The sequence below is a fragment of the Bactrocera tryoni genome, chromosome 5, assembly GCF_016617805.1.
Source record: "Bactrocera tryoni isolate S06 chromosome 5, CSIRO_BtryS06_freeze2, whole genome shotgun sequence".
Lineage (NCBI taxonomy): Eukaryota > Metazoa > Arthropoda > Insecta > Diptera > Tephritidae > Bactrocera > Bactrocera tryoni.
Window position 1 is genome coordinate 55,267,145 of NC_052503.1, and position 22,949 is coordinate 55,290,093.

General features: G+C 34.4%; 2 protein-coding genes and 1 pseudogene across 2 annotated transcripts; 2 read left to right on the plus strand and 1 right to left on the minus strand.

Moving 5' to 3' along the window:
* Nucleotides 1-1,200: 1,200 nt before the first annotated feature.
* On the minus strand, nucleotides 1,201-6,256 carry LOC120778063 (deformed epidermal autoregulatory factor 1). The gene is made up of 4 exons (XM_040109746.1): nucleotides 5,912-6,256; nucleotides 5,031-5,694; nucleotides 2,766-3,316; nucleotides 1,201-1,849 (listed from the first exon to the last, which is right to left on the minus strand). Exons 1-4 carry the CDS (start codon nucleotides 6,038-6,040, stop codon nucleotides 1,676-1,678), a joined length of 1,518 nt encoding a protein of 505 aa, XP_039965680.1. The 5' UTR covers nucleotides 6,041-6,256; the 3' UTR covers nucleotides 1,201-1,675.
* A 646-nt stretch (nucleotides 6,257-6,902) lies between these two features.
* On the plus strand, nucleotides 6,903-15,039 carry LOC120777395 (tudor domain-containing protein 3). Its single transcript, XM_040108691.1, has 5 exons — nucleotides 6,903-7,009; nucleotides 7,064-7,166; nucleotides 7,234-7,818; nucleotides 7,933-9,492; nucleotides 14,315-15,039. The coding sequence occupies exons 1-5, from the start codon at nucleotides 6,975-6,977 to the stop codon at nucleotides 14,621-14,623; spliced, it is 2,592 nt and encodes an 863-aa protein (XP_039964625.1). The 5' UTR covers nucleotides 6,903-6,974; the 3' UTR covers nucleotides 14,624-15,039.
* A 2,974-nt stretch (nucleotides 15,040-18,013) lies between these two features.
* Nucleotides 18,014-18,783, plus strand: LOC120776394 (annotated as a pseudogene).
* Nucleotides 18,784-22,949: the final 4,166 nt, after the last annotated feature.

A 22,949-nucleotide genomic window follows, 5' to 3' on the forward strand; every position in this document is an offset into this window, starting at 1 on the left:
TAGGGACGATAGCCGCAGAACTACTGAATAATAATCCATTTATTTATTTCAGACAACATGAACAGCCGCTATCACCATGACCAGTGAACTATTTTTTTTTGTGGGGACTACTTTGATTTAAAAAAAAAAATATAACAAAAATGTAAATAACGAAATTTTTTTTTTTGTACATTTCAAAATACAAATAAAAATATATTAAAAAATTAAAATGATTGAATTTTGTTGTCGCATACAAAAAAATTTCCTAAAAAGTGGAGTACCCCCTTAACTGAATGGAAAAATTGATATCAGACGGAATTCAAGATCGAAAAGTGAGTTTGTGGTGTAGAAAAGTGTGAGTGTTTTGCAACTTTCGGATTATTCTTAGTTTTCATACAATAATTATGTTGAAGCTACAAGTGCGATAAATCTAATAATCAACGTCAGAATTCTCAAATTTAACCACATAGCACATAAATTTGTTCAAAATCTACATTTTTCTGCGTAAATTTATATCTTAATTTCAGAAATCATAAATTTTTGAAAGAAATTTCGAGAAAAACGAGTTTTCAGTTTCGAATCAAAATTACGTCTAGTTAATTTCTTGATAAACACTCTATAACTTTTTTTTAGATGTACATTGATTTTGATACAATGAACTTTTTGATAAATCTCTGTAAACAAATACAATTTTTTAAATAACCGATATTTATAGTTATAAATAAAAATAATGAGATGTTGAGGAAAAATTTCTGTGGCATGTATTTGTTATATGCTATCGTAAAATATTTGATATTTCAATAATGAACACAATTTTTTCAAAATTAGTATTTTCTTAATTATATACATACAGCAAAAATTTGAAAAAATTCATGAATCTGGACAATTCTTCGCGTAAAATTTTAACTTTACATTGTGAAAATCCCATTTTCTATTTTGTTAACGGTATTGTCGTTAAAATTGGTTGGCACATTCGACATCTTTCTCTTGCAATACTTTTTAACCTGAAACAAGAGTTGATATACGAATTACTTCTTCGACCATTTATAAGCATATACAAATGTACGTACCTTTTAGAAATTGTTTTCAAGTAATAAAGGGTGTTTCAAAGTGGCAAGTAAAAATTCAAATGTCAATATGCTAGCTATATACAAAACTTTCAGCATTATTTACTACTTACCGGTATCTATGTACTTATACCCAAAAATTTATAATACAAAATCGCGTCTAGGGTATTTATTTCCAATTTAATCATTTTAACCATTACACACCCAAATTTAAAGATTTCAAGTGCCATGAACAAAACACATTATTATTATTTTGTTTTTGTTTTTTCACTACACTTATGTTTACGAATTTGATTTTGAAATCTTTATTAGATGTTGTAACGGCAGTTTTATCCATAAAATAATAAAATGTTAAAAGTTTAACTATGTGCTTAAAAACTAATGAAAATGTATACATAGACGAATATGTATTATGCAATTTTTTTTGTTTTAATTGTTTGTTTTTGTTGTATTTTCCCCTTTTTGGATGTTGGCTTTCACATTACTTCGTGTTGTAGTTTAAATAAATTTCTTATTTTGTTTGTATTTAATTAGCTTTTGCATTATCCGGTTTTCAGTTATTAAATTCTTTTATCATTTTCAGATGTATAAAGAATTAAAATATGTATACTTTATTATGTACAATTCGCTTAGGACTGCTCATCCACCAGCAGCATAATTTGTTGAGTTGTTGTCTGAGCAGGATTCCTTGTACATTCCACTTGATGAGCGTTCCAATCTTTTCGTTGACAGAATTCAGAGCAATATGGAGTCTTTCGACAAAGCGAGCACTCGGCTAAAGCTTCTCTGTTGCAATTAGCACACTAAATTATAAAATTTACGTTTAGTTAGTATATTATTCAAAAACATATTTTGGTATATAAAATTGTAAATTAATAGTAAACGTAAATATAATTTTAAAATAAAAAGAAAAAAATTACGAAAATTCATTATTCAGAAACATGATATGAACGGTTTATTTGATATTGAACCAAGGTTTTCATTTGTGGCAAACAATAATTTTTAACTGATTCAACTGATGTCGATTGAAGAAGAAATGAAGAAAAAATAAAACATTTTTTACAAGAATTCTGAAAATTATATCAAAAATTATTCTATAAATATGTTTGAGTTTTCGCCAGATGTGGAGAAAAGCGTCTTTTTATTAAAAAAAAAAAATAATTTCATATGTTATTCATAAAACTACATTTTCTTCTTTCGATAATTGATTGTGAAAAGTAAACTTTCATAGTGTGTCTTCGACAATGGAGTAAAAAAGAGTTTTCAAAATTATTTGCGATCGATAACGATTTTTATGAAGACAAAATTGGTCTAAACGGAGAAAAAATACTTTCACATAATTGGTGCACAAGCAATTTTTCAAAGTAGAAATCTTCTTTTGCCTTTGCAATAACGTTCACCCATTTTTTTCTTTTTTTTCTTTATTGAGAGGCATGTCAATATTACTCAGCGCTTTAAATTTTGACATTGTAATTCTCGAAATATGTCATAACAGAACGTCTTGTTTGCAAATATATAGGCAGGATCAGAGTATGCATATCTACTTTGTATGTATTTATGTCGTAATAGTTGATTACATATATTAGTGAAACGAACAAACCCAACATATTTTAGTTTAACTTGTATTGTTGTTAGTTGTGTTTTGGATTAAACGTATATGTACATTACTAAATCAAATTTAAATTGATTTACTAGTATGCTCGGTACAAAAACAATTACCTTCTTTGCCGATATTATTTCATTTCCATGCAATGAACCAGAAATATTTGGATCTTCAAGGTTTCGCATGGCGGCCACCGCTGCATCCCGCTCCTTTTGAAGAATTTCAATCTTTCGATCATATGAATTCTTTAAATCGGTCAGAATACGTTTGAAATCATTTGTGGCCTTCACCATTGTGCAATAGACATTCTCCAGATTTTTCATTGCTTGACTATTATCCAACAAAGCAATGGAACTAGTGTCATTTATATTGACTACGTATGTTTCACGATCATAGGGATTAATTTGAGTTTGATCAACCAGTTCGGTCGATGTATCAAGGCTGTCATTTAATGTAGGCCAGGGTTCGTCTTTTGATGTGATATTATCTTCAGCAGTTAAGAAGATATTTTCATCAACCACAGTTGCAGTCGGTGGCGGTTCGACGTTATTATTACTGTTATTCGGGTTGTTATTGCGCTTTCGCTTCGGTACTGCATCAACATCAAGATCGGTTTGGTTTCGCTTCCGACGTTTATAAGGAGTAAATAAACGAACAGGACCAGATGCTACAAAAATATATATAATATTAGAATATCTGAACTATATATGTATGCTTAGAAAGAAAGATATTCAATGAATAATTTTATATATTACAATCAAACGACAAAGAATTGGTGATTGCTTAGTAATAAAAATCATCACTACTTTTAAGTGTTTTAATTGTTTACTCCTGTTGTACATTGGTAAAATTTTGTTGTAAGTAAAAACAATTTTTGATTCTATGGCGGTGTTGGTCTTTTAATTAGAAACGACTTTGCAGTATATAATTTTCTTAATTCATTAAAAAATAATATTGCCACATTAAAACTATTACTTGGGATAAACGATGTAACACCTTTTATTTGAATTTTACATAAAAAAAACAACATTAATTATATTTTTAAGGAAATGAGCTAAACACAAATTCAAATTGAACAATATGGATTGAATTTTTAATATTTTTAACCATTGTCCAAGCTTCGCGGCAAACTTTGAATTAAATATTGGCAGGTTTGCTCTGATTCGCTGTTCCAACTTTTTTGAAACATTTGAAACAACTTGTCTCTATTCCGCGGTTTTTTGATCCTAAAATCTCGTATTACATTTACGCATAAGTCTTCAATTGGGTTGGGAGCATCACCCACATCTTCTAAGCGCCTCCCTATCATCCGAGTTGACATTTCTTTATTAATTTGATGTCCAACTTCAGCTTTTATTTCACAAGTGCACGGCGAACATTTGTGCGATAGCCGACATTGACAATTTCTCCCTCATTTTTGGAGTGCATTACTTTGTTCCCATTCTTATAATTAATGCATTGGGGTATAACTATAGTCATGCTTCTGGGTAAGCAGTTACAGTCGTAGGGCTATAACCAATTCTTAACCTGTCAAGTCACGGCTAAAAGCGGAAGCTTTAGCGGAGCAACTCCGACATATTTGGTTTACTGAATTCTAATTGCAGCGTCTGTTCACCAGAGGTGCAGCTGCGAGTGGGCATCGGTCTTGAAACAAGCGGCTCAAATTTAAGGAAATCCTAGAATATAAAGAAAAGCTTCAGCGTTCAAATTACGTAGCCAGCCAAGAAACACACACCGGGGCATAATTTTAATTTTTAATAATCAATCAGCAAATAGGCACGTGCTTATTTAGTAACGCCGTTCAACGCATACATTATGAATAACGGTAAATATAATTTACAGTGCGAGTCTTATAAAAAGCATGCAGCGTTTTGATTTCTTTTAACACATCGTTTCTAATTATAAGTCCACCACTGTGTATACTATATAAATTATATATGGATGGATCACTTTACATATGTTTATTTTAGTTTCGAAACAAAGTTTGCAATATTTTAAAACTAAATATAAATTAACATTTATTTTTTGTTTGCTGGAGTTATATATATACAATTATTATAATAAAATGTTTTGGATTTATTAACTTGCTGCTTTTAAGAAACTTATATAAATTTATATTTCTGTTATATAATTAAACTTGTATAAACATGATATGACACAAACGCTAAATTATTTGTTATAAGGTAAATAAAGAATTATAGAAGTCTAGAAACGTTTTCTCAATGTCTGGTCAGCAGCCATCTGTCAGCTAAGTTCTTTCCCGAAAGAAGGTGTCTTGTTTACATTAACCAGAACTTAAGTGACAGTTGGCTGCTAATCAAACATTGAGAAAGCGGCCCTATATTAATGATTTAAATTTAATTTTATAGTTGTTTACTCACCAGCTTCATCATCGCAACAAACGGTGCAGCTGCAGTTTGTAGCGTGTGGTGTCAAAATTCCATCATCTATTAAGGATTGCAGAGATTTTCCACCATATTTAATGGATCTCTTCCAATCTTTACTCGACCCACGTCCACAAACATTTTCAAATTCGCTGGGCGTATACCATTTATCCTTATATTTGACACAACGTCCACGACCTCCAGATCCTAACTTACTACGGTACAAATCAGCGCTGGTTGTCTTGCAACGAATTGGAAAAACTTCCATATGGGTTGTTTCAGCCCAATTCACTCCTGTCCCTGACCCACAGCCTGAACCAGCACCCTGAGCAGGGTGTTCACTGGTTGCTGTACTATCATGACTGTTATTACTGCCAGAACCGTCGTGATTGATTCCCACTCCACCACCGCCTCCGGTCGTTTGCTGGATGACAATTGTCTTCAAATCTCCCCCCATACTGCCTACGACAGGGCTGCTCGATATATAACCGTTATCGACACAAAGCATTTGCTTAAAATGCGGTAATTGGTCCGGTGTGATCACATTAAATGATGCTCCTGTGATCATAGAGCCTATTGGCAGGGACACCGGTACAGAGACCACACCTCCACTGCCGCCGCTATTCTCATTAGAGGTCACCATTCGCACTTTAGTATCCAGCTTTTAATTTTTCCAATTGTTAAAACGTATAGTTATAAATGCAGAAGCAAACGAGAAAAAAAGAAAAAATTGTGTACACATCAATTGCGCTGTTGAAGACAGAAGGTTGTACGCAAGGGAAAGGGGTGTAAAAGCTGTGAGCGCGGGAAGGGGCTGCGCGCAAACTTGTGCTCAGAACGCCACGCCGCCAGCCCTAACACCAGTTTATTATAATTACCTGGTGACCAGAACTTTCCAAAATCACCTCTTCCTTCACAACATCGCGCGCTTCGTCATTAAGAACACCCAGGTCTTTTACATCTCGTATCCTGCCTAGATGCAGTTCAGCAGAATCGACCTGTTCCATCTTTACACTATACTTTTTTCTCACTTAATTTCACTTTTATTTGGTACTTCGCGCTTCTCACACTATTTTCCCCCGTATTTTAATGAATTTACGTTAAGTTTAATCAGCAAAGTTTTCAATTCGTTAGTTTTGTAAACAATAAATCACATTTTGCTTATAAATAAAATTTTGTGGAAAATATTAACTGAACATGACATTTCTTGATAACAAAAGGTTTGTTTGATTTGTGACCGCTCAAACAAAAATTGACATTTGGAAGGCGACTTCTTTCAAATTCCCTCATTCGTTGATATTGCCATATTTAAAATCAACAAGCTGACGAACATCAAGTATTGATTTTTTTTATACTAATTTTATGGTACTGTGTTTAAAATTTTATAGATTAATTGATATAACTAATACAAAAATCTATTAAATTATGTTAAAAATTACTCAGTACAAACAATTGGAACTTTGACAGTTGAAAAAAAAGGGTCTGGGTTACCATATCAATTTTTAAATGAAAACAAATATATTCCATCACATATTTTTATTGCTTAGTTGTAAAAAAAATTTATTCAACAAATATTTTCCATCACATATTTTTATTGCTTAGTTGTAAAAACAAAATAATTCATGGATTTCTCCACATAACTGCAAGATTTTTTCTCCTTTGCCCTCTCCTTCTCTGCCAATCAGAAGCTATAAATTAAGCTTAAGCCGTTCTGATTCCGCCCATTGAGTTTGATTTTGATTGCGTCCATTGAGTTGAAGAACCAATTCAAAAGAACTAAACTAATATATAAGTACGACACTGTAATAAAGAGTTGCCGCTTTTACTCAACACTTGTATATGGTGTGAAATCTATTATTACACCATTACATTTTCGGTTGTATTTCTTTAGTGTGTATTTTCAACAACTTTTAAGGATTTGCAGATTTTCATTGCTAAAAAATGGAGTTGGGTAAAAAGTTATTGGAGCAGGGCTGGTAAATATGCTAAACGTTGAAATCCAAAATATTTTGTAAATGTTTGAAATATAGGTACATAACTGATGAAGGGATTAAAAAAGTTATTGCTGCAGCCTCCAATGGAGATGGTACGGAAGTCAATGATGTTCGAAAAGTAATTTCTGTCATAATGAATGTAAGGGGCAGTTATCTAAATATGAAAGATATGGTTATTGAATAGAGTAACGTTTTGTGTCTGACAGATGGATTTACGAGAAATCGGTGGCGGCGCTCTTCCAATAAAAAAAGACAACAGTATTCCTGGTCGAATTGTTCTCCAATTGCAAAAAACAAGAAATATATCTGCGCCAAAATCAAACGAAGAATCCAAAACCTCTCCAAGATTTTTACAATTGGAACTGACTGATGGTCAAACCACGATTCATGCCTTAGAACTAGAAAATATTTCGACATTGAATATGAACTTACCACCGGGAACAAAAATTTATTTTCGTTCCGAACGACTTAACTTAATGCAAAATTTTTTAATCCTACGTTCTTCAGAACTACAGGTTTTAGGTGGTCGTGTTGAGGCACTGGTGGAAAAATGGGAACTGGCACGTACTATGTTAAAATATGCCAAAAGCGGACGTAGAATGAGCGGAGCTAATGGTCCACCACCATGGATACCGTTTGGAAAAAAACTAGAAAATTCACTATCAAATGAGCGTAACTTTAAAAGTTTACAAGCTGCAGGATCAGATGGGAAAGAAACAAAAGAGAACGAGGAGTTTAATGCCATGCGTAACGAAGCAATAGCAGAAGCAAGTAAAACGGGATCGAAAAAGGTATATATTACATTCTTAAAAAAAAACTCGAAAAATTAATTAAAAATAATATTTTCTAAGCAAATGCATATGTATACGGTATGTTCGTACTAAATTTTTTAATACATTTTCTAGATCTTTGGCGGGGGCGGACAACAAATGCTGGATCATAATGTTAAAAAAATACTTGAAAAAGGTTTTAGTGAAGAAGATGCGAAACAGGTTTTGCGTACCACTAATAATAATTTGGAACGTGCCCTTTATAACTTAAAACGTCGAGGAGAAGTCAAAAGAGCGGAAGAAAATGGGAATGAAAGTGGAAATTTCAGAAATACGCAAGCTGGTACATTTATATCATCGAAGAATAATCGAGGAGTCCCAACACGAGAAATGGGACCTGGAAAACGAGGAGGGCCATTAGCAAAAGAGGATGCTAATGTAGCGAAACCAGCCGGAAATGTATCCCTCTTTGATTTTTTGACTGATAAATTACCAGTAGATGCTGGATCGAATAGCAATCCAGTCAATTCAACATTTACTACAAATATCCCTGACGAGCCAACAAAGTCAAATAAATTTGAAAAAAATAAGAAAGAAGCATACAAACCTAGTGGTACTGAAAAGAAAATAACTGAAAGCAATGTTCAGACTAATTCTAACACATTGCATGCAAGGTTTGAAAATACGATGTCTAGCAGTTTTGCCGCTAACCGCTCCACTGGACAAGTAAATGTACGTCAGAGAACTGATCGCGGTAATATCAATACTAGGGGAGGACGTAGTTTTAATGAAAGATTGAAGAATACCCCGACTTTTAATCCTTTTAAAGAATCTGGAAATGATCGTAATAACGAGAATATTCGTTCTTCTGGTTGCCTCTCAAATATAAATACAAACCAAGGTCGTAATAACCGGGTATCGTATGAACGAGGAAAAAATTCTAATACTTCAAATGGAGATTTACCAGAAACTGAAATTAGTAATTATGCAAACAAGCGAGGAAACGAAAAACAACAACAGCAGAGAAATCATGGAGGAGCAGAATATATTGGCGGAAACAATGAAAACAGAAGCCGACTTGCCAATAAACGTGAAAATAGCAATCAACATCAAAATAATAATACTGATAGTAAAAATAGTAGTGCAACTAAAAGTACTGCCAGAGTAAATTCGAACAGCAGTAATACCAGCCAAATAAATAAATTAATTGAAGACACCTCCAAATTGAAAATCTCTGATCTCGGTCGTAGTCCCGGTAACACAACTGGGGAAGCTTGCTCTAACTTGCAAATATCACCGAACACTCCCCTAAATATCGGACCGAGTCAGCAAACTAATCAAATAGAAAGCTCTGCGCAAGCTAATGACGGTTATTCTTACGACACAAGTAAAATTATTGGTTTTCAAAACAAAAAAACTAATGAATTTGCTATGACCTTGTTAAAGAGCCAAGGCCTAGTTTCATCAAAGTCAGCTTTATATGCTCAACTGCAACAGCAACCTTCGTCGTCCCGTTTACAAGCACCGTTTCAAATGAATTCGTATGTTTCTCCTACAAGTGACTATTCGCTACCAACCCCACCGACGGAATCAACTGTAGCACCCATTCCAAGTCATTTTGGAATGGTACAAGGTGACGGCTGGCACTGGAAAATTGGAGATCTCTGTTTTGCCAAATACTGGGATGATGGACGGGTAAGTTTTATAACTGTACTCTGGCAACATGTTGCATTTTATTAGATTCGCATGTATGTATGGTTGTAAGCACTAAATTAAGATACCGAACTGTAATTTGGTAACAACAGTAATATTGATTGAAAAATACTTGTATTGTTTTGTGAAAAGCGTGGGGTGTTTGTACCATATTGTTCGTAGTATATCGATCATATCACACTTTTCTCTCAATAATACATGATTCTATTATATATGTTTGTATATAACCCAAAAACAACATCTTGTCAAAAGTAATTGTACCCATAAAGTCAAAATGATGTCTTCTTTTGTATTGTTTTGTTATACTCTCGCAACAATGTTGCTAAGGAGAGTATTATAGTTTTGTTCACATAACGGTTGTTTGTAAGTCCTAAAACTAAAAGAGTCAGATATAGGGTTATATATACCAAAGTGATCAGGGTGACGAGTAGTGTCGAAATCCGGATGTCTGTCTGTCCGTCCGTCCGTCCGTGCAAGCTGTAACTTGAGTAAAAATTGAGATATCATGATGAAACTTGGTACACGTACTCCTTGGCTCCATAAGAAGGTTAAGTTCGAAGATGGGCAAAATCGGCCCACTGCCACGCCCACAAAATGGCGGAAACCGAAAACCTATAAAGTGTCATAACTAAGCCATAAATAAAGATATTAAAGTGAAATTTGGCACAAAGGATCGCATTAGGGAGGGGCATATTTGGACGCAATTTTTTTGGAAAAGTGGGCGTGGCCCCGCCCTACTAAGTTTTTGTACATATCTCCGGAAACTACTATAGCTATGTCAACCAAACTCTACAGAGTCGTTTTCTTCAGGCATTTCCATATACAGTTCAAAAATGGAAGAAATCGGATAATAACCACGCCCACCTCCCATACAAAGGTTATGTTGAAAATCACTAAAACTGCGTTAACACATTCGCGTAAATTGCGGGAATTCCCGTCATTCATGTTTCCTTCAATAAAACAATTACGGGAATTCCCGCGCTTATTCCCGCAATTTCTTCTGCACATATAAAAATGCTCTTGAGAAATAAATGCGGGAATTCCGGTAATGGCGGGAATTCCCTAATTTGTTCAGACTATTTAAAAAAATTAACCTGTAGAAAAAAAACGGGAATTCCCGCTCTTCAATTTTGTATGGAAAAATTAAGTGATTCTCTAGCAGCCACCCGCTAAATTTAAATGAACGCGAACGTGTTAACCGACTAACAAAAAACGTAAGAAACACTAAATTTTACGGAAGAAATGGCAGAAGGAAGCTGCACCCAGGCTTTTTTTTAAAAATTGAAAATGGGCGTGGCCTCGCCCACTTATGGACCAAAAACCTTATCTCAGGAACTACTAGACCGATTTCAATGAAATTCGGTATATAATATTTTCCTAACACCCTGATGACATGTACGAAATATGGATGAAATCGGTTCACAACCACGCCTATATATAACGCTATTTTGAATTCCATCTGATGCCTTTTCTGTATAATACGAGTATATACATTAGGAACCAATGATGATAGCGGAATAAAACTTTACAAAAATATTATTAAAATTAAAAGCAAAGCACTTCATAAATAAAAAAAATATACATACATATATTTGTGAGCTTCAACATAAGTTTAAATTTCAAAAAGGGATATCAAATCGAAACCAAATCGAAAATTCATTATATTTTCCATTGACAAACATTTGTAAATAATATAATAATATTTTCCTCCGAACCATTGCACAGCGGTTTCGTCTTTATGGGAGCCTCGGACCTTAAATACCTTAAGATGTGATATCGTTTCAAAATTTTCACCGAAAATCTATAAAATATGATAAATACATATATTATTGAATAATTGGGCACATCGTACGATAAAAACTTATAGCTCCTATAGTAACAGTCAGTACCGGATCGATCAATTTTTATTTTTTTTTAGTTTAAAGCAAACTGAGCGTGCTTTTACTAATAATCATACAATACAAAAATAAAATACACACTTTAAATAATATTCGCATTGATTGGTGGTACTCAAAAATGTTGTGATAACAGAAAGATAAGCCAAGAAAAATATTTTTGTATTATAATTAGAAAACGTATTATAATTTTACAAATTCATTGGCTCATTAAGTAAATTTATAATCGACTTTAGTAGCGTTTATTTGTTATAAACAAATTGTCGTTAAGTAAGTTAAGTAATGGCGGAACGTTTTAGTAGCCAACTATGACAAAGGATAAGACGACCATTTTGAGAAAGTACGGCCCCGGGAGAAAAATTACTAGCGTCTGTATTCAGAACAAATTTTTTAAGAAATTATGAAGTTGCAAAATTGGTTCACTTATCAAGTCTTTAAGCTTCTCATAAGCCTCTACATAATCATGTTTTTTACTTCTATTTTAGCCCATTTCCTTAAGCAATTTGTCATTGGTTTTGCTATTTTAGAGTAATTTCGAATAAAATACGATAACGTTTAATCCAAAGAAATGCTCTAATACCTTTTACTATGAGAGGATTTGGTTTGATTCTATCGGGAGTTACAATATGACTATGAAAGTTAGCTTCCTTTTTCAGGGATTCTCATTTGTTTAATTGTCATTTTAAATTTGCTTCAGACAATTTTTTAAAAAGAAGTTGTAATGAATTTAAGTGTTCAGCGTGAGATGTGGAAAACACCTTAAGCAAAACAATGTTTATGGAGCAATGATCAAACAATATTATTCATGCATCGTTGGAATGTGGAAGGTGCGTTTCTAAGACCAAATTACATACATTTTGAAAAAGGCACCCGGAAATTGAAATTAAATTGCCCGGGTAAATGATATTTCAAAAAAATGTATTTTGCTAAGTTGGTAAAACTGTCCCTAATTACTGTGCCAAATATGAGCGCGATCTGTCAACCAGTTTGTTTACAGCAGTCGGTACACCTCAGTAATGCGTTGTGATTTTTACAATAAATAAATATATCGAACCAAAAATTTGTCTCAAATTTCGTATCCAGAGTCGTTGTAAATGTTGGAAAAGGCTTACGGTGAATCAGTTTTATCAAAAACACAAGCCTACGAGTAGTACCAAGCTTTCAAAAACGGTCGAGAGATCGCCTCGTTCTGGACGACCTTCGGCCTCTTCAACTGATGAAACTATTAAAAGTGTGAAGGATAAGGTACTTGAAAATGGTCAAAGAAGTGTTGGAGAGGTGGCAAGAGAGCTCGACATCTCTCGCGAGTCCGTTCGAATGATTTTGGTGTATATTTTGGGTATAAAACGCGTTCTTGCTCGACTCGTTCCGATAAGGCTGAGTTTTTTTTTCAGAAAGAGTACCGTAACAGGTCTCCTTACTTCCGATGAGTCATGGACTTATGAGTTTGACATACAAACAAGTTAACAATCATCAGAATGGAAAGCCGCTCATAATTAAGTTGATGCTCATTGTAATTTTTTCGAAATATGTATATGTGGTCACGAATTTCTTCCGGAGCGACACACGGTCATTAAAGAGTACTATTTATCCGTACTCGAAAGAGTCCCGCGTTTGCGTGAGAACATCCGCCAAAAACGGCCGGAAATTTGGAAGAACAATTCATGGATTTATGAATAATAGTGCACCATCGCATCTAACCACGATTGTGACAGAATTTAAAGCGAAAAACGCAATGTGTTCTACAAGGGTATGCTTCGGCCTTGAAACCTTCTGTTAGTCGCAGCATCTTTTCGTAGAAATTTCGAGCAGCTCCTGTCGGCCAGCATATCAAGCTCTGCGATTCTCGCATTTTGTTTGCAAATCCGTCTCGCTTCCCTTTTCAACTCTCGGTATCTATTCCATCCCACACATGTTGTGGTCGATTGTAGCATAGGAAGGAAGTCTGTTTTTTCTCCACTGCGACACGTCACTCCTCATCGTAGCAGCTGTTTTTTTGGCTTTTCCAAAAACCAATGGTTTCGGTTGCAGCTGTACGTAAGGAGCGTATCTCGACTGTAACAAGACAGTGGTCCGAGTCAATGATAAAAATCTATCTGGGTCGAAATTAAAACAATTACAGTAAACTTCTTTGGCGCCCTATCCGTGCGCAGTTACAAGTAATCCTAGCATCAGAGGTCTCAGTTCGGAGACTCCACCACTGGTAAATTTCCATAAATGGACTTACTTATCACTTAACGTCGAATTTTATGTTGAAAGTAATCTCTGCGTAACCGTTAAATCTTTACTTTAGGAAAGGGCACAGTCATAAACACCAAAATAGTTCGTGACCTAAATTAAAAATCACCATGGGAGATGTCGATCCAAGTAGTAGCGTTAGACGTGTCAAAAGCACACAACGCCTCTAGACGACATTTCCAAATCTATGCTATCTCCAAAGCGAAAGAAGTAGCCTACATATTACCGGAATTTTTTTCCACGACCTCAATAGGTAAGTTAAGTAATATTGGGAATAATACTTTCCTAAACAAACTACCGTATAAGGACGTATGTTCAATTACAATTGATACTAAGCACCACCGACACAGAGTTGAAAATCATAATAAAATAGTTGGGGTTTGACAACTCTTCCACTGAGTTTTTTTGAAGATTTGATTAAAATTTGTTTTAATTTCCAATAGTTCAACCAAAATGCAGTTGAATCCATAATAACCATAATAGGGCTCATTATTACATACATCTACAACAATATTAATAAAACCGTCGATAACTATTTACAAAATATGAATCTTTATATGTACTTACATTTTTCGTTGATATTTATAAAAACGAATCACTCTATATGGATATTAATTCACATATATCAAAATATTTATTTACGTTAATATTATTAAATTTATATTTTGCAGTATTACGAAGCAGAAGTAACCGCGGTGTCCGAGAAAACATGTGTAGTATTTTACCTTGGATATGGAAACCACGAAGAAGTTTTAAAGTCTGATTGTCTGCCAATAACCGATGGCAATCATTGTCCTGTGAATAATTATAACAGTTCTTTGCCTTATCAGCAATCACTTCAAGGAAAATCCAATGCAATAGCTCCAATTCATTTATCTCAACAAGTCCAACAGGGTGCGTATCAACGCGGTGGAGCGGGCACTCAACGTTTTCGAGGTGAGAGGCAAATGTATGTGCCACCACACAAACGGGAAAATTGACATGTATTAAAATGTGAACAATAAATGTGTTACATTTATTAAATTGACCACTGTTAAAAAAATATTCACATTATATAAAAACTATAGATGAATTATGCCCATAGAAGACGGGCGAGTTAGATTTCTTCAAAGGGCCTTTCAAAAAAAAAAAAAACTAAGAAAAATAATGTTACCAAAATCATGTATACATCAGAATTATTAAATTATGTAAAAATTGTTCAAATATATTAATTAGAACTCGTTCAATATGATTTCAATAAGACTATTATAAACTTTGAATCTGAATTTAAAAAAATATGTGTATTCCGTAAAATAAAACTCGATCCAATTGATTTATAAATACTACATGATCACGATTAACTTGGATGGCATAAAATACAAAACAAATAAAGTGAATTGGTAGAAGTCAAGGAAAATATTGTTTTTTTTTAGATGTTGTTGTTATAGCGGTTAACTGATCACCGCTTGGGTGGTAAGATTCAAGTATTGTTTTATTGAAATCATCTAACGGTAGGTCCAGGCAGAGTGCTATTTCAACGAGGTCCTGGAATAGCGAGAGGAGTGTTAAATGAGTGGGATTCATTGGGCATGCAAAGAGGATAGAATCATTCGGGGGCTCATTGCACTCGGCACATATATTTGGTATGTCTGGGTCAATTCTGGATAAGTAGTAAGTAGTTCAACCTGTTTCAGGTTGTACAGAGCGAAGTTGCACAAGGGTCACTCTAGATTCTCAGCACAACTGTAACTCTTCGTGTGCTTTGGGTGGTGGTTTGACTCCAAATACGCCATTCACTGATAGGGAGTCGGTGAAGGTGTTGATGGCTACACCGTGAATGGCGATCAGTATGTGTCTGAAGTTTGTTGTGTCCGTAGTCCGGGCGGCATTTTTTTGATGTCGTTGATCAAGGAATGACGTCTTGATGCTCCTAAGGGCGGCCCCGCTTTTTCGTCTGCGTTTCACACTATCCAGGCGTTAAAGGGGCAATGATGTGAATTGGGCCTGTTGCAGGTTCAAAGCGGAGAAGCAAACACAGTAAGGGGACCGTTCAGCCAAGAGAAAAAGAAATTGCCGAAAGAAGGAGCTAGTGGAAAATTACACCTGACATCAATATAGCGTTTTCTTAAACATCGAAGGATCATTTGACAATAGCTTCTGCTCTCTTGTCGAAACAACAACAAAGATATAGAATTAAATTGAAGCAAGTTTGTATCCCCTGTATTCAACGTTACCAAGTTTTGCTTTCCATATTTTAGGCCAGTTTCATCATTGTGAATAGCCCAAAAAGCAAGTTACTTCCCACGAGTATTTTCTTTACCATCTTCTACCTCTACAATAACCTCCTTCACCGTGTCAGACTCCTTTCTCCATTCTCCATCAACACCTTCCATTAGCGTTGTACCTCTTCCGATCCCATCTCCAACATCATCAACATCCCCATCAACCACTCCGCTTCAACCAAATAGCCGCCGTAGAAAGATCACTGCAAGACGGAGGTAACAGATTGCGCAAACACATCGAAGCATTTCCAGCTGTTCACCAACACTGTTAAATTTTCTGCAATTTTTAATTGAATATGAGAAAGCGTATTATAAGTAATAGAGAGTAATTATTTGTCACGAAGTTTGTAACACCCAGAAGGAAGCGTCGGAGACCCTATAAAGTATATACATACATATGTATGTATCGGGGATTTCGTTTATTGATGATTCTGTAGAGGATTTGCTTGTTGATGATTCCATGTCGTTGTACCACTTTACACTTAGCACTTTACTACAGCACTATAACTTCACTTTTTATTTTCAATACACTAGCACAGCAAGTTCTGCTCCTATCAAGATCCCTTCTTGAACTGTTTCTGCGAGGACATAGCGCCTAATTATATACGCACCACTTCATTGCTCTAAAAGTAGCTAACGGTTCCTGCCTCTCTTCACTCTGTTCGCAGAATACGATCAGACCTCACTCAGTAACAATTTCGCTAGTCCTGTTACTATGCTTATTTGCGCATTCACATTCTATAGTACCGTAATATATGCCGCCAATGCGTCGCCTACTTCAAACGACGCTGTGGCACATACAGTTGCCCACAAAATATTAGCATTCCGACATACGCATGTACACTGACACACAAAATACAAGTACTACCGCTTCGACATACTTATGTATATAAGTAAATGATCAGTATGTTGAGCTGAGTCAATTTCTGTACGTCATTTTCTCTTCAAGAAGCTATAACATATAAGTAGCTGTCATAAAAACCGAACGATCCGAATCAAGAGCTTGTATGGAAAACTTTCGCATTTGACAAGATATATTCACGAAATTATTAGATTATTTTCTAAGACAACAATGTAATATTCGAAGAAATTTTGCAGATCGGATTACTATAATATATAATATATAGCTTCCATACAAACTGAACACGTAGTTACTAAAAGAAATGCACCTGTGAAGGGTATATTAGCTTCGGTGCAGCCGAAGTTAACGTTTTTTCTTGTTTTTTCTCAATATTTCTTTATTTATTAGATCTGCTTTTTGTTTTAAAAGCCAATCACAATAAGTTATAAAATCTTGAATCTATTTTAAAACTAGGCAAACTCAAGCATAGGGTTGTGCGCTGGGATTGTCCGGTCCCTTGATTGGGAAGGTTCCGCTGCCCAGCTGGTTGATGTCCTCGTAAAAATAAAGGCTGACATCACCGCCGTCCAAGAAATGCGATGGACGGGACAAGGACAGAGACGAGTAGGTCCTTGTGGCATTCACAACAGTGGCCACATAAAGGAGCGCAAGTTTGGTGTGGGATTCGTGGTGGGAGAGAGACTCCGTCGCCGAGTACTATCATTCACTGCGGTGAATGAACGTCTACCACAATCCGCATCTAAGCGAGGTTCTTGAATAATTTGCTTGCTTCATACTCAATTTTTCGCAAGTGGCTCAAAGTTGTGTTTAACTCATTCACTGCAGATCACTGGTACATACACTCAGTCCTTTTTTTACGCGATCTCTTTTTACGCTATTTCACTTTAACGCGGTTATTTTTGCAGCGCAAATTCCTTTTTTACGCGAATTTCTCACTTTAACGCGATTGCTTTTTTTCGTTTTTTGCTTGTTTACATATTTTTACGCGTAATAATTTTTAATATGCCGGCGCACTCAGGCCGCGAGCACTAAAGGGCAAAGATTTAAAACATTTACGTGCTCACTGGATGGCCAATAAAAAAGCCAGGGTAATTGGAAATATATTCCAAGAATGGTTTGCTAAATGCTTTGTACCAGAAGTTAAAAGTTATTTGGAGAAGAAGAAACAGCCCTTTAAAGCTCTTTTAATAATTGACAATGCACCAGGCCATCCGTTGACTGAACATCCTAATGTAAATATCATTTTCCTCCCACCGAATACTACATCAATTATCCAACCGATGGAACAAGGTATTATTGCGACTTTTAAAATGTACTACCTCAAAAAAACTTTTCAGTTCATTATGGAAAAACTGGAGGAAAATCCTGAATTGGACTTCACCGATCCTTGGAAAAATTTTTCTATCAAGTATTGCATCTTGTACGCGTCAAAAGCAATTTCTGAAATAAGGCAACATACGTTAAATGCATACTGGAAATCTGTTTGTCCAGAATGTGTTAAAAGTGGTATGTCCGTAACAAGCAATTCAACTAATTATTCAGATATCATTGAAATTCTTGCAGATATGACGAGAGAAGATATTGACGAGATTATTCTAGACCGAGAGCTCGGTAATGACGATTTGACTGAAATAGCTACGGAAGTAATCGAATCGGAAAATGGCAGCGACACCGAGATAGACGAGCATCCAATTAAAGCAGAGACGATTAAGCAAGGTCTTAGACTTGCAGCAGAATTGGAAAATTATTTTGTAGCAAAAGATACTGATGCCGAACGTGTACAAATTTTTCAAAAATAATTGAGTCTGCATGTTATGATATAAAGAACTACGAGTAGAACATTCAAACAAAATTAACTGAATTTATGGTGCAAACTCAGTCGGAGATGCTAAGTCAATCAGAACATCAATCCATAGTTCTTACTATTGATTTCGATACAAACTCTAGTGATATCAGTGCCGGCCATCAAAATAAGCGGCTAAGAATAATTTCCACTACGGATAATGAGAGTGATTAAACAGAATTCAACGGTTTTTCAATAAATCTACCTATTTTCTATTTTCTTCTCATTTATATATGGTTTTTGTTTTGTATTTTTTATTTTGTTATGAATGAATAAATTATAAGTCTGAAATTTGAAACTTATTGTATTGTTTTTGAATATTTTTTTGCTCGTATATTTTGTTATACGCGATATTTTTTATATTCGGAACCAATTCGTCAGTTAATATTTGAAAACTAACCATTTTTACCCGATTCTTTTTTACACGATTAGTGGCAGAACCAATAATCGCATAAAAAAAGGACTGAGTGTACATATGAAATGCTGCAAAAAACCTTCCCTTATTATATCTTACAAAGGTTTTATGGAATCCATCATGAAATAGATAAATTTGAACATATGTATGTATGTATATATGGCGTTAAGGTGTTAATGGGTAAAACACTAGGTGAATGTTCAGGAGAGCGGCTTTTCTGAGAATGTGCACCAATTTTCACGGGAAATGTTTGAATATACTCGTTTTCAATTCTACTTTACGAAAATGTATGGCGCGTCCCTTAAAAAATAATATTTTCATTGTTTTAATAAAAAAAAACATCGTATTTCCCCAAAATTAAAAATTCACTTTTACACTTAACACGTCTTTAGATGTTAAAAATATATTTTCTATCAATTACATATATACACGTAATTATTGATGTTGTTTAGTTAATCAATAAGAGAAATTGGTTTTTATGTTATTTTTATAAAAATATGAAAAACTTCACAATCACTTCACTTCAACGAAAATGGAAATGGAAATGGATAATGAAAAAAAATATTTTTTTACAAATTTAAAAATATAATTTCAATCATTCAAACAAAACTTAAAAATATAATTTTTATCATTCAACCGAATGTGGGTCGTATATGCTCCTATTGCGGTCTTCAACCCGACTTGGTCGAATTGAAGTTAAGGCAATTCAACTGCAGATCAACCAAATTATTTTTCGGTATTGCGAACTTCAACTAAGTTCAGTCGAAGTATGATTGGCGTTGCCAACCTAAGAAAGGGAAATTTGACAGATAGTGAGACAGCTAAAATTTTTAAGACGACATATTTAAACAATTGAATTCAGTTGTCGCTCGCGAAAAAGTGAATAGACATTAAGATAAATAAAAAATGGATATAAGTTTTGATTTATATTACAATGACGAAAATATTGGGGGCAAAATTGATGTGCTACGTATACGAAAAAGCCTTCGTGATCACTCAAATCCTTTGGAGCTTCCAAATGCAAAGTAAGCCCTAGTTTTTTTCACAATTGAATTGCTTTTTAATAATGTTTGTTGCAGATTCCTAAGTTATTTTCGATTAAATAAAGAAGCATTTTGTTTTTTACTGAATGAGATGAAAGAACATTTCCACAAACGTGGAGCATACCTCCAATATTAAAATTATGCGCAACTCTGCGTTTCCTTGCTGACGGTGGGTATCAAAAATGCAGTGGAAATGATTTTAACATTGGGTTGGCGCAACCCACCATATCTTTAGTAATTAAAGAGGTTCTAAATATAATGGAACAACGTATTTGTGCCCAAGGGATTAAAATTCAAATGACTGAGGAGGAGTAGTTGGTTGCATCGACGGGACTCATGTTCGCATAATTTCACCAAGAAAAGAAGTGCAACATCTTTATCTTAACAGAAAGGGCTACTACAGTTTAAACGTGATGATTGTATGTATAAAATCTGAATTATATTAGAAACAAAATGGTATAATTTCTTAAAATGTTTAGCTTTGTGATTATAAAATGTCTATTCGGTATGTGGATGCTAGGCATGCAGGCGCAAATCATGACTCTTTTGTTTTCAATGTTAGCGATTTGAAAGTGCATTTACAGAATAACACTTGGATCTTGGGTAAGACTTTATCGTATTTACTGCTAAATAATTGGAGTAATGTAATTTCTTAGGCGACGCTGGCTATCCTCTGCACAAATTTTTAATGACGCCTTATCGCTTGGCGGAAGCTTCTTCACCCCAAGCACGCTACAATACAGTACACTCAAAGACCCGGATTATTGTAGGGCGGACAATTGGTGTACTCAAGAGTAGATTTCAATGTCTTTTATCTGTACGAGGTTTACATTACACTCCCGAAAAGGGACTAACGCAAATTGTGAATGCTTGTTGCGCATTGCAAAATATTTGCCAACACTTTCAAGTGGAATCTCCGGAAGAAATACCATCTACTTCAAATACTACAATGACCAATGATGTTTTGGACATAGAAAGGGAAGAAGGGGATACGGCTCGAATAATTCGCAATAATATTATGACTTCCCTATAAATAATTAAAATACTAAATTTTATTTATTATTTCTAATATTTCTAATGTGCTATTTATTCAGGCATATATTTTTTTTATTTAAATAAATTCATTAAATAACAATATCACTTCATTTTTTAATGTTAACTTAACAAAAACAAAAATATAAAATATCACTTCATTCCAGAATAATTAAAAATAAAATAAAAAATATATTACTTTGTGTGTTAAATAACCAAAAAAAAAAATAAAATCTTTGCAAAGGTTTTAATTTAGCAATTTTGAGGCGCTGCACCTCAATTTGAATTTGTTTCCAAATTGTGGCTTTCCTCTTCCTACTTCTGGAAACTTCTCCATTAATTCCACCAATTTTTCGAATTGCTTTTTTGTTGTAACTTTATTTTTTCTAAAAATTTATAAAAACTATTAATTAAAATTAATTTAACATTAATTAAAATAGTTATTTTACCCGTCCTCCATTTTTCTTTAATATTTTTTTGTATTTCACTGCACGAATGTTGAACTTCAACTCCTATTAAGCAGTTGAAGTTTATTTGTATACTAGTCAACCCCACTTGTACAGTGTTGAAAACCGCAATACCAAAAAAAGTTGAAGTTCGATCATACTTTAATCGCAATTTTTTTTGACGGATTGAGTTGAAGTTCGCAATGCTGAATTTTTAAACTTCGACTGAAATGCAGTTGGGTTGAAAACCGCAATAGGGACATAAATGAGAATTACGTTTAAAAAAAACTGTGTATATTATTGCTTGAGTATAAAATCTTAAATTTACTGTTATCTACATATATCAATTTGGATTCGCTGTATATGACATTGAGATATTTTATAAAAATTAAGGTAAATATATAATTTAGGTCTGGCAACGAAGGAGGACAGGAAAACGTTCAATGTTATTCATGTATATGCGTTACAGGAAAATTTTCAATCGTCGCTTGCGTGTTTAAGTTTGGATTAGCATGGAGCTATTTTATAAAAATTAAGGTAAATATATAATTTAGGTCCCCCAACGAAGGAGGACGCGTAAATGAAATGATGAGTGGAATTTCAACACACTTTGCACACATTATTAAATTAAAAAAAATAACCCTAAATGGTCCAACACCGGTATGTACCAGGTTTTTTTTGGCGTAGATCCCCGTTGTGTGTTGACAGCATTAGGCCGCGCTTCAAAAAAATAACCCTGGTCGGACCGACCGGTCGGTTGGCCGAAGCCGCCAACACACAAAGGAGTTCAACACAAAGAACATGTGCAAAGTGTGTTAATTTTTTGTAAAAATCAATTTACTTTCCACTCACGAAATACTCATCTTTGCGTCAAAATAAAACGATTTAGTATATTCTAATATTATATTAAGTTTACTTTTTTATAAACAGAACATGCCTGACATGCCCATCAGCAGTTGTTCTGGGTGTGACGTCGACTTGCGGAGCATCATCAAATACAGTGATGAAGAGTTGCGGAATTTTCTGTCCGAAAAAATATGCCGAACATGCAACGAGACGTGCACGTTAAGTCCCGATTCTTTTTGGCGTTGCCAACGCAGCAAAAAGTTTCAAATGGCAAACAGAAAATACAAAGTCAGACGCTGCTCATTTAAGCAAAGTTTATATAAGAATACGTTCTCTGACAAAACAAAATTGTCAACTCGCGACATATGGGACTTTATAGTTTTTTTTATAACGACAAATCCACCTAGAAATACATTTTTGTCGAACATGTTGCATTTTAGGAATGCGACATTGGTAGACTGGAGTTCTTTTTTTAGGGAAGTGTTGATCGAATGAGTGCTCAACAACAGTTCCGAAAAATTAGGGGGGGAAAATACAATTGTAGAAATCGACGAGGCC

Bases quoted from the DNA above. Each gene is read 5' to 3' on its own strand.
- LOC120778063 (XM_040109746.1), bottom strand. From the start codon at position 6,040: ATGGAACAGGTCGATTCTGCTGAACTGCATCTAGGCAGGATACGAGAT. The intron at 5,695-5,911 runs GTAATTATAATA...AAAAATTAAAAG, and splicing joins TGGAAAGTTCTGGTCACCAG to CTGGATACTAAAGTGCGAAT. The intron at 1,850-2,765 runs GTAATTGTTTTT...TTTATAATTTAG, and splicing joins AAATAATATCGGCAAAGAAG to TGTGCTAATTGCAACAGAGA.
- LOC120777395 (XM_040108691.1), top strand. From the start codon at position 6,975: ATGGAGTTGGGTAAAAAGTTATTGGAGCAGGGCTG. The intron at 7,167-7,233 runs GTAAGGGGCAGT...TGTGTCTGACAG, and splicing joins TAATTTCTGTCATAATGAAT to ATGGATTTACGAGAAATCGG. The intron at 9,493-14,314 runs GTAAGTTTTATA...TATATTTTGCAG, and splicing joins AATACTGGGATGATGGACGG to TATTACGAAGCAGAAGTAAC.